At 35.5% G+C, this 15,390-nt stretch overlaps 1 protein-coding gene across 2 annotated transcripts in view; it reads left to right on the plus strand.

Moving 5' to 3' along the window:
• mRpS16 (mitochondrial ribosomal protein S16) overlaps positions 1–15,390 on the plus strand; it is a 28,073-nt gene that overhangs the window by 6,269 nt on the left and 6,414 nt on the right. For both annotated transcript variants that reach the window (XM_090377227.1, XM_090377228.1), the window contains exon 2: positions 7,436–7,686. In XM_090377227.1, coding sequence (XP_090233353.1) covers positions 7,446–7,686 — 241 coding nt within the window. In that variant the 5' untranslated portion in view covers positions 7,436–7,445. The remainder of the gene's footprint in view (positions 1–7,435; positions 7,687–15,390) is intronic.

The raw sequence follows: 15,390 nt of genomic DNA on the forward strand, positions 1-15,390 counted from the left end.
TCAAGCTTAGCAAGCAGAAATTCTATTGAAGACTCTGCTTTAAGTAAGTCTGTATCTTCTGAGGTTATAGCCTTCAGAATCATTTCAACTGGTTGCAAAGTTTCACGTAGCAATTCAAGTATTTTCCAGTCATCGTCAGACACAGCTTCAGTTGACAGTACTGCACATAGAGCATTTGGAATGCAATTTTTCAATTTCAAAAATCTCTCAATCATATAGAATGTGCTATCCCATCTAGTCTTGCAATCTAATATAAGTTTATATTCTTTCTTATTAAATTTTGCTTTAACAAAATTTTGTAATATGTCATTTTTGGTAGGCGATTTTCGAAAAAGCTTGCAAATTTTTCTGACTTTGTTAATAGTTGGTGCAATATTGGCCATTGGATTGAAGAAATAAATGAGCTCATCGGTAAAGTCGGTTTGATAAAGCATGCCTTGCTGTCTTTCTTCAACTTCTTCATCATCACTACTTTCTTCATTATTTTCATTGTCTTTGGGAGACTCAGACTGTGGCACCATAAATGATTGCTTTTTCATAAAGTACATCTATAACTGACAGATGTATACAATGGGCTATACATTGTTGATGATTAGGCGTAATTTGCTTGCCAAACTTAATCATCATTGCTGCTCGGTGGTGCAGGCAACAATATCCTCATCCAAGTTCAAACCAAATTCCTTCAAGTGTCCATCCACAATTTGCTCAGTTCTTCTGCTATCAAGTGAACCATTAATCTCAATAAGACTTAACGACCAATGATTGTCTTTTGAATGCACATTTATATTCATATACCTTTTATTTTGTATAGACGTATATTCATCTAGAGTCAATGAATACCGTTACTTTAAAATAAAAAAAAAAAAACATAAAGCAGTTGAACGATCCAGACAAACAAAATAAAATGTGCGTAACAAAAAACTATATTCGAGGGCTAACTAAAAAAATATTTGAATCCGGTTTTAGAAGCTCGGTTTCGGTTTTAACAACTCAATATGAAAACCAGATTTAACCGGTTTATAAAACCGGTTTGCAAGCCCTAGTTGTACACCATGCTGATCTCAAACAACTGAAAGTATCACTTTGCTAGCACTTGGTTGCATCTTTGCCTTTTGGAAGTGGGGGAGGTGAAAAGATGACTCATAATGCCTCAATTTTTTCAACACTCTTTTGTTATAACAGTTATTGTGCATACTGGGATTTCTGCATCATTCACTGAGGTTTTTCCATATTTGAATTGTTTATACCAATGTGCAATAACACTGTAACCCAGTGACCATTTCTTTATGGATTTTTTTTTGGGTTTTTTTCCCTTGCAAAAAGATGAAATGAATCACTGATCTGTATTCCACTTTATCCATTGTGATGTATCACATCATTCAGCATTGATTGCAAAGAAAAAAAAATTAATGGTCAGATTGAAAATTTTGATGTTTGTGTGGTTGCTATAGAGATTTCAAGGTATTAAACAAAAAAATTTCATCTTTCTATCACAACTTCTGGGTGAATATAAATCTTTATTAAACACCCCTTGTAACTCGTACTGTTGTTACTTTCAAAAGTAAACAAAGTAATGAAATATGTACAGTACTGTAAAGATAAATCTTTTCACTTTGTTTTTTTTTTTTTTTATGAAAACCCCAAACACGAAAGGTATCAAAACATATAGTACTTAGTACCGTGCATGGGTTGAAGGAGAAGTATGGGGGGGATGCCGGAAACTTTGCTTTAGAGACTAAACATGGGTTTCACCACTTCAAGCCTCCAATAAGCAAAGTGGTGGTATTTCACCGGTTGATGAAAGTCATCTACCACCTAGGAGTGACTGTCAGAAAATAATACACCAAGTTGGATGTATTATTTTCTGCCCTTTATCACTGTGAATAACTGTTAAGAACTCTTAACTCTAAAACAGTTATGGAAGAAATTCAGCATCTATAAACCCATAAGTATCTTTGATGAAGCCTGTAAAAAAATTTCCTTCAGCTGTATGAATAGTGGCTGGGAAAAAACAGAACTATTGTAGAGCAAATCCAAGCTGAAATTGTGCAATTAGGCAAACAGTTGAGCTTTGGTGATTTGGCAAACGATGTTGTTGAAGAACTGATATTCTCATATGTTGAGGCATTGAAGAATTAATTAAAAAAAAAAAAAACCTCCCTATTTACCCTTCCATTCGTTCCAACTGCCTGTCCATCTCAGCCTTAAATTTATTTAGGCTATCAACTTCCACAACAAAAGATGGAAGTCTGTTCCACCAATCAACTACCTGCTGGCTAAAGGCAGATTTCTACACATCTATTCACCAACTGTCCTTCCTCAGTTTGAATCTGTGCCCCCTCAGGTTCTTAATCTGAGCGAGAGGAAGAATCCCATCAGCATTCAGCTTGCTCAAGCCTTATACACCTCAGCTGTATGAATAGTGGCTGGGAAAAAACAGAACTATTGTAGAGCAAATCCAAGCTGAAATTGTGCAATTAGGCAAACAGTTGAGCTTTGGTGATTTGGCAAACGATGTTGTTGAAGAACTGATATTCTCATATGTTGAGGCATTGAAGAATTAATTAAAAAAAAAAAAAACCTCCCTATTTACCCTTCCATTCGTTCCAACTGCCTGTCCCATATCACCTCACAGGTGCCTACTCTCCAGGTGCTGCAATTTGCAGAACTTAAGCATTTCTTGGTAAGAGCACCCCTTTATTTCCTTTACCAGTCTTGTTGCCCTTCTTTGTACTCATTCTAGCAACTCTACATCCTTCCTAAAATGAGGCCTCCAGACCTGTACACAAGTCTCCCTGTCCCTGCTAGCAAAATTCCTACATACCATTGACAAGACTCCATGACCTGCCCTGACGGTCTGTCTGCACTGTTTAGCAAACTTCATATTTGACTGCACAATTACCACCAGGTCTTTTTCACTTCCCTGAGTGTAGTACCACACAGTTGGTACACTTCTCTTGGGTTATTGCTACCCATATGCAGTACTTTGCATTTGTCAATGTTAAACTTCAGTTGCCATTTCTCAGCCTATTTGCCAACTTATCTAGATCCAGTTGAAATAGCATACTGTCTGTACTGTCGTTAACAACCTGCCAACCTTTGTATCATCTGCAAACTTTGACATTAAACCTGATATACCTTCATCAGTATCATTGATAAATATACACAAAACAACAATGGGCCCAACACCGAACCCTGGGGAACTCCACTAATAACATTTGTCCACGAAGAGCAGTGTCCATTGATTACCACTCTCTGTCATCTCCCACTCAACCATCCCTTTATCCATTGTAGCAACTTACCTTTAATGCCATATCTCTCCAATTTGTACAGCAGTCTTCCATGTGCAACAAGTATCAAAAGCTTTTCTGAAATCCAAGTATATGATATCAAAATTATTTTTGGCATTCAGTTCCTTTGTGACCACATCATAGTATCCAGTGAAATTGGTCAGACAATACCTCCCTTTAACAAACCCATGCTGTGTCTTAACTATTACTGCAATTTTGTCTAGATGATCCTGCAATGCTTGTTTAACCAGTTATTCCATTATTTTCCCGGAAAATAATGGAATCACTGGTTAAATTTCTCCAGCAAAGGATCTTGAATCAGTTTTTGAGCATTTAGAGGGGCAATAAAAGAAATTATTCAAATGATCCCATCCTGAATGAAGTGGTAAGATGAGTAGCAGTTTGAGATTGATGCCGCAGTGTTCTATGGTGAAAAAAAAATAAAGATTCCATTCATCTATCAGTGGACAAATTTTTCACCCCAAAGAAAGATGTATATCCCCGTGGTGCCCTGATAAGACAAAAAACTGCATAAAGGAGTCCTCGGGAAGCAAAATAGATGAAGGTAAGTGTTCATTTGAATAATTTTTAAAAAATGTTTACACAAGTAACAACTTCAAGTGAAGTAAGCCTTTCAGTTTAATTGTATTATTGAATATTTTTAATATTCTTCTAGCAATCTAAATACTGATTTTAAAGGACTTAAAAAAAGGTGTAGATAGTAATATATTTATGGTGCCAATAACTAATTAAGAGAGGGTAATACTAAAATATGGTCCAATTTTTAGATGTTCAGGGATTAATTACCTATTTATAGCATTATTTATGGGGAAATGACCCTTGATATGTATTTTTGCTTAATATCCAACTTCCATAGAACCAGTTAAGGACGTAAATTGAGATACGTCTGTATGCTGTATATGAAAGTACAAGAAAGGGATATAAACTGATTTAGAAATGGAAATTTCATATAAAGTAGGTACAGTTGGACCTCTATATAATGAAATCGGTCGTTCACTTGAAAAAATTTTAAACAGAAATTTTGTTATAAAGAAATATGACCTTTTCAACAATGAAAAATACTAATTCCAACATTCAGAAATATAGTAAAAGATGGGAAATAAGTGGGAATGAATAAATTTTTTAACATTTTAAAACAATTAATTTATTAATACATACATATTAAGAAATGACTTACATGATGCACACAATATATTAGTACACTTTTATGAATTTTGTAAAATATTTGGTTTGCTGTACATCATTTATAAAATGTTCGCATTTGTTTAAATATTCGAATATACTTTCTGGCACATTTTCTTCACACTGAAGGCCTCGATGCCAAGTTTCAAATGCTGCCAACATTTCATGTGGAAAGTTTAATATTGCCCTCATTTTCATCCAGCTCATCATTGATGTTGTCACTGGTTATTATTAGTATTAGCAATGTCCACATGGTGCAAGGAAGCCTATAGCTTATGCTGCATCAGCCAAAAAAAATTAATAAAATAAAATAACACAAAATAATAATAATAAGAGAAAAGGAAATAGACAACCTATGCATTTCCATAGGTAATTATCCAGCTGACCTTTGAATTTCCCCAACCTGTCAGCCTCTACCACCCATGTAGGTAACTTATTCCAGTAACTTATAACTCACTGGCTAAAATAAAACTTCCTGCAATCCAGTCTAAACATCATCCCCCGTAAATTGAAATTATGGCCCTTGTTCTAGAATCATTTATAACCGTGAAAATTTCTCCTTATTCATTTTACTTATGCCTCTGAGCCTTAAACACCTCAATCAAGTCTCCTCTAAGATGCCTAGTTTCCAAGCTCTACAACCCACATATTTGAAGTCTTTCCTCATATGGATGCCCTTTTGCCAATCTCACCAGGCAAGTTACCCATCTTTGGACCCTTTCAAGAAGCACAATGTCTTTCTTTAGGTGTGGTCTCCATACTTGAACACAGTATTCCAAGTGTGGTCTAACAATAGCCTTATATAATGGGATTATGACAACCGTATCTCTACTCACAATTGTTTGATAAATCACTGATATGACACTATGGGCCTTCCTTGCAACCAGTCTACAATGCTCAGAGAACTTCATGTCCATATAATACCCAAGTCTCTTTCCTCCATTACAAGCTTTAGTTCAACTCTGCCATGTGTATTAAGTTATTTTGTGTTACTGTTACCTTACACTTTGCTGGATTAAAGTACTTTGAATACTCTCCAAAATGTTGGAGTCACTCGGATATTCAGCTACTATGACATCGTTAGCAACTCCTAAAAATTCGTCAAGAACAATTTCTCCACTGGTCCAACTTATTGAGCAATCTTGGGAAGAATTCCAAGAGTGCTCAATATCTTGTAGTAGTTCATCCCTCCCATCGCTGTTAATTTCCATATTAGCAAAACCTGCTTTTGTGAAACAATTCTTAATTGTTGTTTCCATCACAACTTGACACTCCACACTTTCACTAATTCTGATATGCACATCTGCAAATCTATAGTTTGGTTTGCTTCTATTTTTAGTATGTGCCTTCAGTAGTGCATCTTCAAATTCTTGATAATGCCTTGGTCCATTGGCTGCAGTTTAGAAGATGAGATATTTGGGAGGAAGAAAACAAGCTTCACACTTGTATGTTTCGAAATTACCAAGTGAGAGTGGGCAGGATAGTTGTCAACGATTGACTAATTTTTCTGTTTTCTTTCAACATCTTTCTATCAAAATTTAAAATCCACTGTTTAAAAATTTCACTTGTCGTCCAAGATTTTTTGTTATAGTTATAAACCAACTCTAACAACTTTACTCCTTTGAAACATCGGGGTTGTTTACTTTTGCCTATTACCAAAAGCTTCAGTTTTTCATTACTTCATTTATCGCTTTCAAAAATCAGTCTTGTTCGCCAAACATTTTAAAAATAGACATGTTTCATCAAAGTTGAATATGCTGGGCTTCATAGTCCTTCACAATTTTTTTTAAAACTGTTTCTTTCCAATGGGTACAGTCTTTTTCTATTACAACCCCACATTCACCAGAAATAACTTTTTTGAGTAAGCCATGGCACTTTTTTAAATTTGTCCAGCCAACCAGAACTAGTTTTATGTCCGAGAAAAGATGCGTACTCCTTAGCCATTTCTTTTATTAATGGCCTTGGTATCAGCATATTTTGTTCTTGAATCAACTTCGCCCAATTAAAACTGGCTTCATCTAAATCTTCATACAGGCATAATTTCGCACGCTTCCGACTGGGTCCCGTTTTCTCAAACAGTTTGAGAATCAAAACAGTTGTTCAGAATTGTTGACACATTACTGGCAGTGATACCAAATTTTAAAGTGATTGCTTTCTTTCTTTTTCTTTTTTTTAATGCCCCAATCTACATTATTAAGCATTTCCACTTTTTCACTACACTCGAGGATTTTCTCTTAAACATTGTAAGGTTACTTGCACAGCAGCTAAAACAAAACTGATTTAGGTACCCACTTGTACCTACCATTAAACAGACAGGTGAAAGTGTGGATGACTCGTTTCTGCGAAACAGCCGATGAATTTCCCAGATAAAGGAAAATCACTCTCCTAATTCTCTAATAGGGTGCTACCAGTAGAAAACAAAATGACCAGAGCCTTTGTCTGCTTCAGGATTATGCCTTAATCTTTGTTAATGGCTGTGGACACAGATAGCAGTTGACCAGCTTGACTTCTTGGTAGAGGCGGTTGAATAGGTTTTACGAGCACCACTAAATTGTGAAATGTTTTGGCTCTTAATTTGTGCTCATCAGAATTAATCCTTGAGCTCTTAAAGGCTGAAGGGATTAATTCTAAATCCTTTTAGCTCTTAATTCATGCTTTCAACAGCATCGGCTCTATTGCCTAAAGGGAGGTGCAAACAATGTGCACCCAGGTTTCTCGAAATAATTTCGTTATATGGAAATTTTCTTCATTATACAGAAACCATTTTCAGTGTAATGACCATGGGGAAATCAAATAAGATCGCTAAATAGAAAATTTGCTATATGGAAGTTCATTAAAGAGAGGTCTGACTATTTAGTGATACACTTCATGAAAGTAGCATAAGTCTTTTAATAAAATACATTATTATTATTTAATCTTTATTTTCTTATGTTTTCCCATAGGAAAATTATCATGCATCAGGTACAAATGGTGATACGCTTACTTCTGCAAGGCTGTACAAATCGACCCTTTTATCATATTGTGGTTATTCCGCGAGCTACACATACTAAAGGAACGCCAACAGAACAGATTGGCAGCTATGATCCTATGCCAAATGAAAATGATGAGATTCTTGTAGCTGTTAACATAGAAAGATTGCAGTACTGGCTTGGCTATGGAGCCAGGTGCAGTAAGCCTGCGGCTCAGTTGTTTGGTAAGTGCAGTTTTGATGTAAATTTAATTAATTGGCTTGCTTAAGAATATTCAGATTTCTGAAGAGATTATTCTAAAATTATCAGTCACTTGTATATGCATTGAATTCCATTTACTAAATTTAGATGGATTTGCTAAAAAATTTATCATAATTTCCCATTCACAGCATTATGTTCATTTATTTAATGATATTTCTGACTGTGTATATTTGCAGAATGAAACAGTTTATTGATACCAAGATTGGAAAGGAAGTTTGCTACATAAAGGAACCATTGGTATGCTAAATAAAATTGCATTAGTGCGGTGTTATTTAATCAACTGAATGTACCTTTATGTATGTAGAAAACCTTTTCCACTTTTTCCACTACCATGGAGACTAGTGTTTTTAATTTTTGTAATTTAATTATTAACCCTATATAATGCCTTTACACAGCATTGATGTATCTGCTTTTATCCTATTTATATTTATCAATTTTTTTTATTATTTTGTTTGAAATTTTATTTGGACTGTTTCATGGATATACTGTAATTATGTAAATTTTAAAGAAATGTACAGAGGCTTAAAATGATATTTTCATACATATGTATATAGCACAGTTTATGATAAATTCATGTCAGTTTGTTCTTTTATCTGCCTAAAGTTTGCAATGAAGATTGCAAAATTTGGGTTCCTTATCTTTAAATTTACAGTGACATGAGATTAATCTTCTTCCATTGTAAATTTAAAGGTTAATGCTTCTTGACTGCAATACTATTTTTATTGTGCATAATATGAGTCCTTTTCTGCTTGTCTCCTCATGCAGCTTTCTCGACATGATATGTTGCCACCAGGCGTTTGTAGAGGTCTGGGTTTGATTCCTGTCGACAGCCAGGTGAATTTCTAAAATCCTCTTTAATAGGTCGTGGTTAGTCACTATTGGACAGGAGCATACTTCTGCCTGAGTTATTCCAGTTTTTCAGTCCACACAACATGTAAATAGGCCTCTGAACATATGCTTCTACTGACAAAAAAGCATTATTGCAGTAAAACCTATTAATTTGAAGTTCAGGAAACCAAAATATTTCTATTTTAATTTAAATGGGTTTAATGTATCAGTACAGGTTCTGTACATATCAATATTAATTAATCAAGAGAAATTTTTACTCAAGTACTCTTCTTAACATTGTGCAGAAATTTTGTAATTCTCATTTAATATATTAATAATCTTTCTGTTGTGATAAGACATTTGTTAATAGATAGTTAATGCTTTAATTTAGTTATTACAACGGAGATAACAATTGTGCTGTGGAAAATTAAATTTATTGCATGTAATATGATTGTTGAGGTTCATTTTTGTTGCCATAACCATACAGTTCAATGTATACAAGCTTTATTTATGTTAACATGTGATTGTGCATATCTGCTAAAGGGAGTATCCATATTTTAAGCATTGTTTGCTGTTTAATACTTGTAATCTATGCAAAAAGGGTGATGTTTCTTTTTTTTTTTTGCATTAAAAATCACTTTGAGTATAGCTGGGGGGGGGGGGGGAATGGTTACAGTTGCAAAGTTTTAACCCATTTTTTTTTTTTTTTTTTAACGAAAACCTCAAATGCAATGGGTATTTGTTTAGTACTATGTAAGAGCCTGAGAAGACAGAAGATGTTTATTAACATCATTACACTTGAATTTCTATAGATTTTAATTTTTTGGAAATACATGTGAAGAAAGGTTTTTGCTGGGGAGAAGTAGAAGGAAGACAGAAAGTTGGTTTTGCGAGTTTGGAGTTGGACAGCAAATGATTGCTAACTGGTTTGGAAGAGAATGGAGGCATTACAGATGCTAATTTAGAAGAACAGTGCTCATTGAAGTATCTATAAAAAAGGCATGCAGCAGAAACTGAATGATGCAGAGGAAGTACAGTTTGTGCTTATGTAGAGTAGGAGATTTAATTTTAGACAGATTGAAATTAAGGTATTTGTGGAGGCAAGGTTTCTCAAACTAGAAGGTGGAGAAAGTAGTATGCTGGTATCACTATGGGTAGGATTTTCGATCAGTGAAACAGGTCATTAATACACAAGAGGAGTGGGAGAAAGGATTGAACCTTGGGGAATGTTGGCAATTGTAAATAAGTTAGAAGACAAAGCCATCTACTATCACCCATGGTGAGCAACCCTCAAAAAAAAAAAAACATTTTTGAACTGTGACAGAATTTAGAAGAAAGGAAAATTAAATAACTACACACTTTGTTCTTAATTATTGCCTTGTGTACTTATCTGTACTTCTCTTTTAATGTGAATTACGAGTGCTGTTCAGTAAAGAATGATAAATTTTTTTTTTTCACAACACACCATTATTAATCATACATGTTTTGATGGTCCTTTTCAAAGTAGTCCCTATTTGATGAAATGCACTTACTCCAATGTTTCTGCCATCCTTCAAAAACATGGTGGAATCCATTTTTTGACATGGTGGGACTGTTTTTAACCCTAGGTATAACCCCCATGTGCAAGTCCTGAAACATTGCACCTAGCATACTGGAGGTGACCATCCAAGTGTGAACCAAATGTAAGCAGGGGTCTAGGCGTGGCACCCACACCACATGGAGGAATGCTGCCTCTCTGTGTTACCAGGCAATACTAGGTAATAGATGACTCTCATCAACTGGTGCAATGCCACCACTTTGCTTATTGGAGGACTGAAGTGGTGGTGTTTAGTCTCCAGCGCAAAGCTCCGGAAACATGATAGTCCACTGGACTGAACCTATTGATAACTAATGTATAACCTATACAAGTGTATGGTGCACAGCTAGTGTATAACCTTGCTCCCCTACTCTGCCAGATAGTGAATGGAGGGAATCTGAGTAGTGTGTATGTGGGGTCAAGGTCATGTTATATCAAGGAACTAGGTATATTCTTGCAATATATATGCCATGTTTGATGTGAGTGATCTTCTAACTACTTCCAGTCACAACTTGGTGATGGTCTCTTCTCCACTGGAGCCTTTCTTGACCTCATGTTGTTTTGCCTTACAAGAATGCAAAATGGGATGATCTGCAAGATTTCTTTTCTTCTTTTCCTTGATCAGATTACTATTTCAAATCTTCTGATGTCAACGTTTACTCAGATCACGTCATTGAAATTATTCTTGATGAAATTATTCTTAGGATGAAATCCTTTATTCCATACTCCACCTTAAAATCTCGTACTTTATCTAAACCTTGGTTTTCCAATAAATGTGCTAAGACTGTTCGAGATAAGAATGTTACATATATCATAATTGGCTTGTATCCAAACCTCCAAGTTCATTTTCTGCCTACACCAAAGCTCACAACAATTGCAAAGCAGTTATTAATTAGTCCAAACTAGATTTCAAACAGGTGAAGAGTAGAAAACTTGCTTCTTGTAAAAAAAAAATGGTAGCCGAACATTCTGATCTTTTGGCAAAGCTATTACCTGCAACTTTCGGCCATCTCTGTCAAAACCAGATGGTTCTATTTCCAGTTTAGCCAAAGATAAAGCTGACCTACTAGCATCCTATTTTTCTCCAACTTGTGTATTGATGATCTTGGCAAACCACCTTCCATCATTCCCATTACACTCCATTCAATGGTTCCTGTAGTCTTCCATCAAAAGGATGTCAAAGAATTTTGAACAATCTTGGTCTAAGAAAGCCTCCAGGTCTCGATGGCATTTCTCCACTTGTTCTCAAAACCTGTGCTCCTGTTCTGTGTTTCATTTTTTCACTTTCTTATTCCAAAGATGTTTTCCCTTCTGCTTGGAAATTTGCTCTTATCAAGTCAGTTCCTAAAGAGGGTGACAAATCCCTCCCATCCAATTATCGTCCCATTGCACTTCTACTCTTTCTAAAGTAATGGAGAAATCAATTAACCACCAACTCTTAAACTATCCAGAAACCTTCCATCTGATTAACGATTGTCAGTATGGATTCCATCAATGTTGATCCACTGGTGATATTCTGGCTTATGTTATCCATCTATGGACAAATTCAATTATCTGCTGAGGGCAGACGATCGTCCTATGTGTAGAAATTGTGACACCATTTTAACAATCCGTCATATTTTAATTGAATGTCCGTCTTTTTATAATGACCGTCGTTTATGTTTTAGCCATCTGTCTGAACCTTATACACTCAGACAGATTTTATCGGACAATGACAACGTGTCAGCTATTTTTAAGTTTTTACAACTTATTAACCTAAATAACTATCTAGAATGTTTTTATTGTTTTATGCTTTATGAGCATTTTATATCGTATACTCTTTCACAATAATATACAAACAATTGTAATATTATAGTTTTATATTTTACATCTTTTTGACTTGGTGTATTATAGCCTTAGATGCTAATGCGCCATAAAATCCTAAAACAAACAAACAAATTCAATGGGAAATTTTATTGAAACTCAAGCAGTTGCTCTTGACATTTCAAAGACTTTTGGTCATGCTTGGCATAAAGGTCTTCTAAACAAGCTTCCATCTTATGGTTTGCCAACTGTTTTTTGTAATTGGTTATCCAGTTTTCTCTCTGACTGCTCACTGAGGGTGATGGTAGCTGGCTGTCTGTCTTCTAACTTCTCCACTAATGCTGGTGTTCCTCAAGGTTCAATTCTTTTCCTCTTGTATATTAATGATCCTCTCCCATTGTCCGGAAATCCTATCCATAGTTTTGTTGAGGATAGAACATTGTATTCCACCTTCCACTTTGAGAAATCTTGTCCTGCACAAACAGCTTTAACTTCTTGAATATCCCCTACCAATTCCTTAAATGTCGGTCACCAGGTAATTCTCCATTGGGGCAAAGATAACTTAGTTGATTTCAATCATATAAAACTCGGTCCTGTCTTGTATCTTGCAAAAAGGGTTCTTCTGCTCCTATGCTTATCTTTGATGACACTCTGATATCTAGGCAAGGTCTGTGTATCTGTTGGGGATTACTCTGACTTCTAATTTCTTTTGGCATAAGCACATTACAAATATTGCTTCCTCTGCATCTAAAAAATTGGGTTTTCTTTTGCTCTCAGCGTTATATTTCTTCCAAACAGCTGTTCACTCTGTACAAATCACAACTCCACCCTACCATGGAATATTGTTCCCACATCTGACTGCGTGCCCCCAAAACTCTCAGGCTTCTAGATTCCATTCAAAAGGGAGGTAACAGAGTCTCTCCGCTCTGTCTCATAGACATTCTGTTTTTGCTGCATTTAACTCCAGGGTCTCACATCGTGTGTGTGTGTGTGTGTGTGTGTGTGTGTGTGTGTGTGTCAGAGTAACTAAATTTTTTTTTTGCTAGTGCAGCATAAGCCTCAGGCTTCCTTGCACCATATGGCTAATAATAATAAATAATAATGCTTTTTCTATAGTTACTTCCATGGGCACTTTTCTTTTGAATTGGCTTCTATAATTCCTGCTCTCTCTCTTCCAAAGCAGTCTAAACACGTGCCACAACCAGTCAACATCCTTTTACTGTCTACACTTACAGAACCAACTTTTCTTCCTCATTTATTCATTCAACTTTTAATTTTCTCAAACAACCTTCCTTCGTACGTATTTCCTGAAAATTACAATCTACAGAAGTTCCAAGTCTAATGTCAACAAGTATCTTCTTTCATCTTCTCAACCTTCAGCCCATGCATAATACTAAGTACTATAGGTTCTAATACCTCCTATGTTTGGGGTTTTCACAAAAAAAAAAAAGAAAAAAAAAAAAGCATTTGAGAATAATCTTCACAACTTCTGCTGACAACTGGAAATGTTTTCCTCTAGCTTCTTCTTTAACTTTGAAAATAAAAAAATTGTGGTGTGCAAGGCCAGGGCTGTAAGCTAGATAAGGAACACATTTGGCATTAATGCTGGCTAATTACTCAATGACAGTATGAGCAATGTGATGTCTCACACTGTCTTTTTTTGATGCAGCATCCAACCACCTGCTTCCAGTTGTGGTTGTTTGTGATGAATTCGATCCCACAACGTGTGCAGTACAGCTCTGTAGTAAGGTCCAGTAACAGTTGTATGACATGGCACAACATGTGGTAAACCATTCCTTGAATGTTAAAATAAGAGATGATCATAGGCTTTCCTGCAGAAGCCACAACTTTTGCTTTTTTTTTTTTTTTTTGGTATTGGTGATGACACACTTCCAAACAGCTTCGTTGCTTACCTTCTGGGTCGAAATGATGATGCCATGTTTCATCTGCTGTTATCACCTTGTGCAGAACCTCACCATCTTCAATAACCATCCATTGCAGCCCCCTGACAAACTTCCATGCAAACTTAATTTTGCTCAGGTGTGAGTAGTCTTGGAACTCAGTGTGCACAAACACGTGTCATATGCAAATAGTCATACCATGAATGCTTCCTATTGATATTATCAACATCTCTGCCAGTTACCTTATACGAGATCTTCTGTCACAATTACAGAAGCAGTGTTTATGGTTTCTGTGGTGACATCAGTGGTTGGAGCTCCAGGACCACTGATTTTTGTGGTTGAATCACATCCATCTTTAAACATTCTAAACTACTTGAGAGCTGTGCTATATGTAAGTTGCGATTAACTGTAAGCCTCTTTTAACATTTCATACAATTCAGCTGATGTTTTCTTGAGACGGAAATAATTTAAGTGCAAATTATTTCCGTCTCAATAAACTAGAAATAGCAAGCAGTATAGTTGTTCACGAAAAATTATGATCATTCTTATTGAACAGCCCTTGTACTAGGAAAAACATATGCAGAAATGTTTGCAAACAGTCTTGACACAACTAAATTCCAGATATATAAAGAAAGCTCTAAAAAAAACACAAATTGCAATTCGTCTCCAAAGGAAAGATACTGTACAACTCTCCTTTTACAATTCATTAGCTCCCAAGGGTTTTATCTCTGACAAAACCAAGTGCAGTATGACCAGATGATATAAAATACTCAATGATAAAATGGCTAAATACAGGATCATTACACGCCATACTTAGATTATGTAACAGAATCTGCATAGAAAATGTTTTCCCAGAAAGATGGCAGTATGCTATATTACTTGCTTTTCCAAAAAAGGAAAAGATCCCACAAACTTGCTCAACTGTTGTCCAGTTGCATTAACTAGTTGTCTCTGCAAAGATACTGGAAAAAGAGGTGAACAGTATGTTAATATGATTCCTGGAAAACAACAAACTGTGCAGATTTAGAAAATGCAGGTCCACTATAGATCATTTAATAAAAGTGGAAATCATTATCAGAATTTCTTGTCAAAACATACTGTTACATCAAGTAACAGTATGTTTTGACATTGAGAAGGCATATGGTACAGCATGGTGTTTTGTGAGATATACATGCATTCAGGCTTCATGGACATATGCTATTATTAATTCAAAAATTCTTATGCCACAACACTTTTAAAGTCTGTATAAGAACTGTACTCTCAAAAATCTTTAGCCAAGAAGAAGGCATTCCTCAAAGGTAGGTCCTCAGCACCATTCTTTTTGCCATCAGATCAACTATAGCAGATACATTACTAATCACAGTACCTAGCACTCTTTATATGAACAATTTTAGTACTTTTAGTCAGTTTCAGAACATGCAAACAATAGAAAGGCAAATAAAGACCACAGTAAATTAAGTCAATAAATGGAGCCAAGACAGATTTCAAATATCCTCCCAGAAAACATGTATCTATTTCTGCTGCAGACACAAACTACAGCAGAAATAAATACATCCCAA

This window comes from Mastigoproctus giganteus, chromosome 7, assembly GCF_048544385.1.
Source record: "Mastigoproctus giganteus isolate SK-2022 chromosome 7, ASM4854438v1, whole genome shotgun sequence".
NCBI lineage: Eukaryota > Metazoa > Arthropoda > Arachnida > Uropygi > Thelyphonidae > Mastigoproctus > Mastigoproctus giganteus.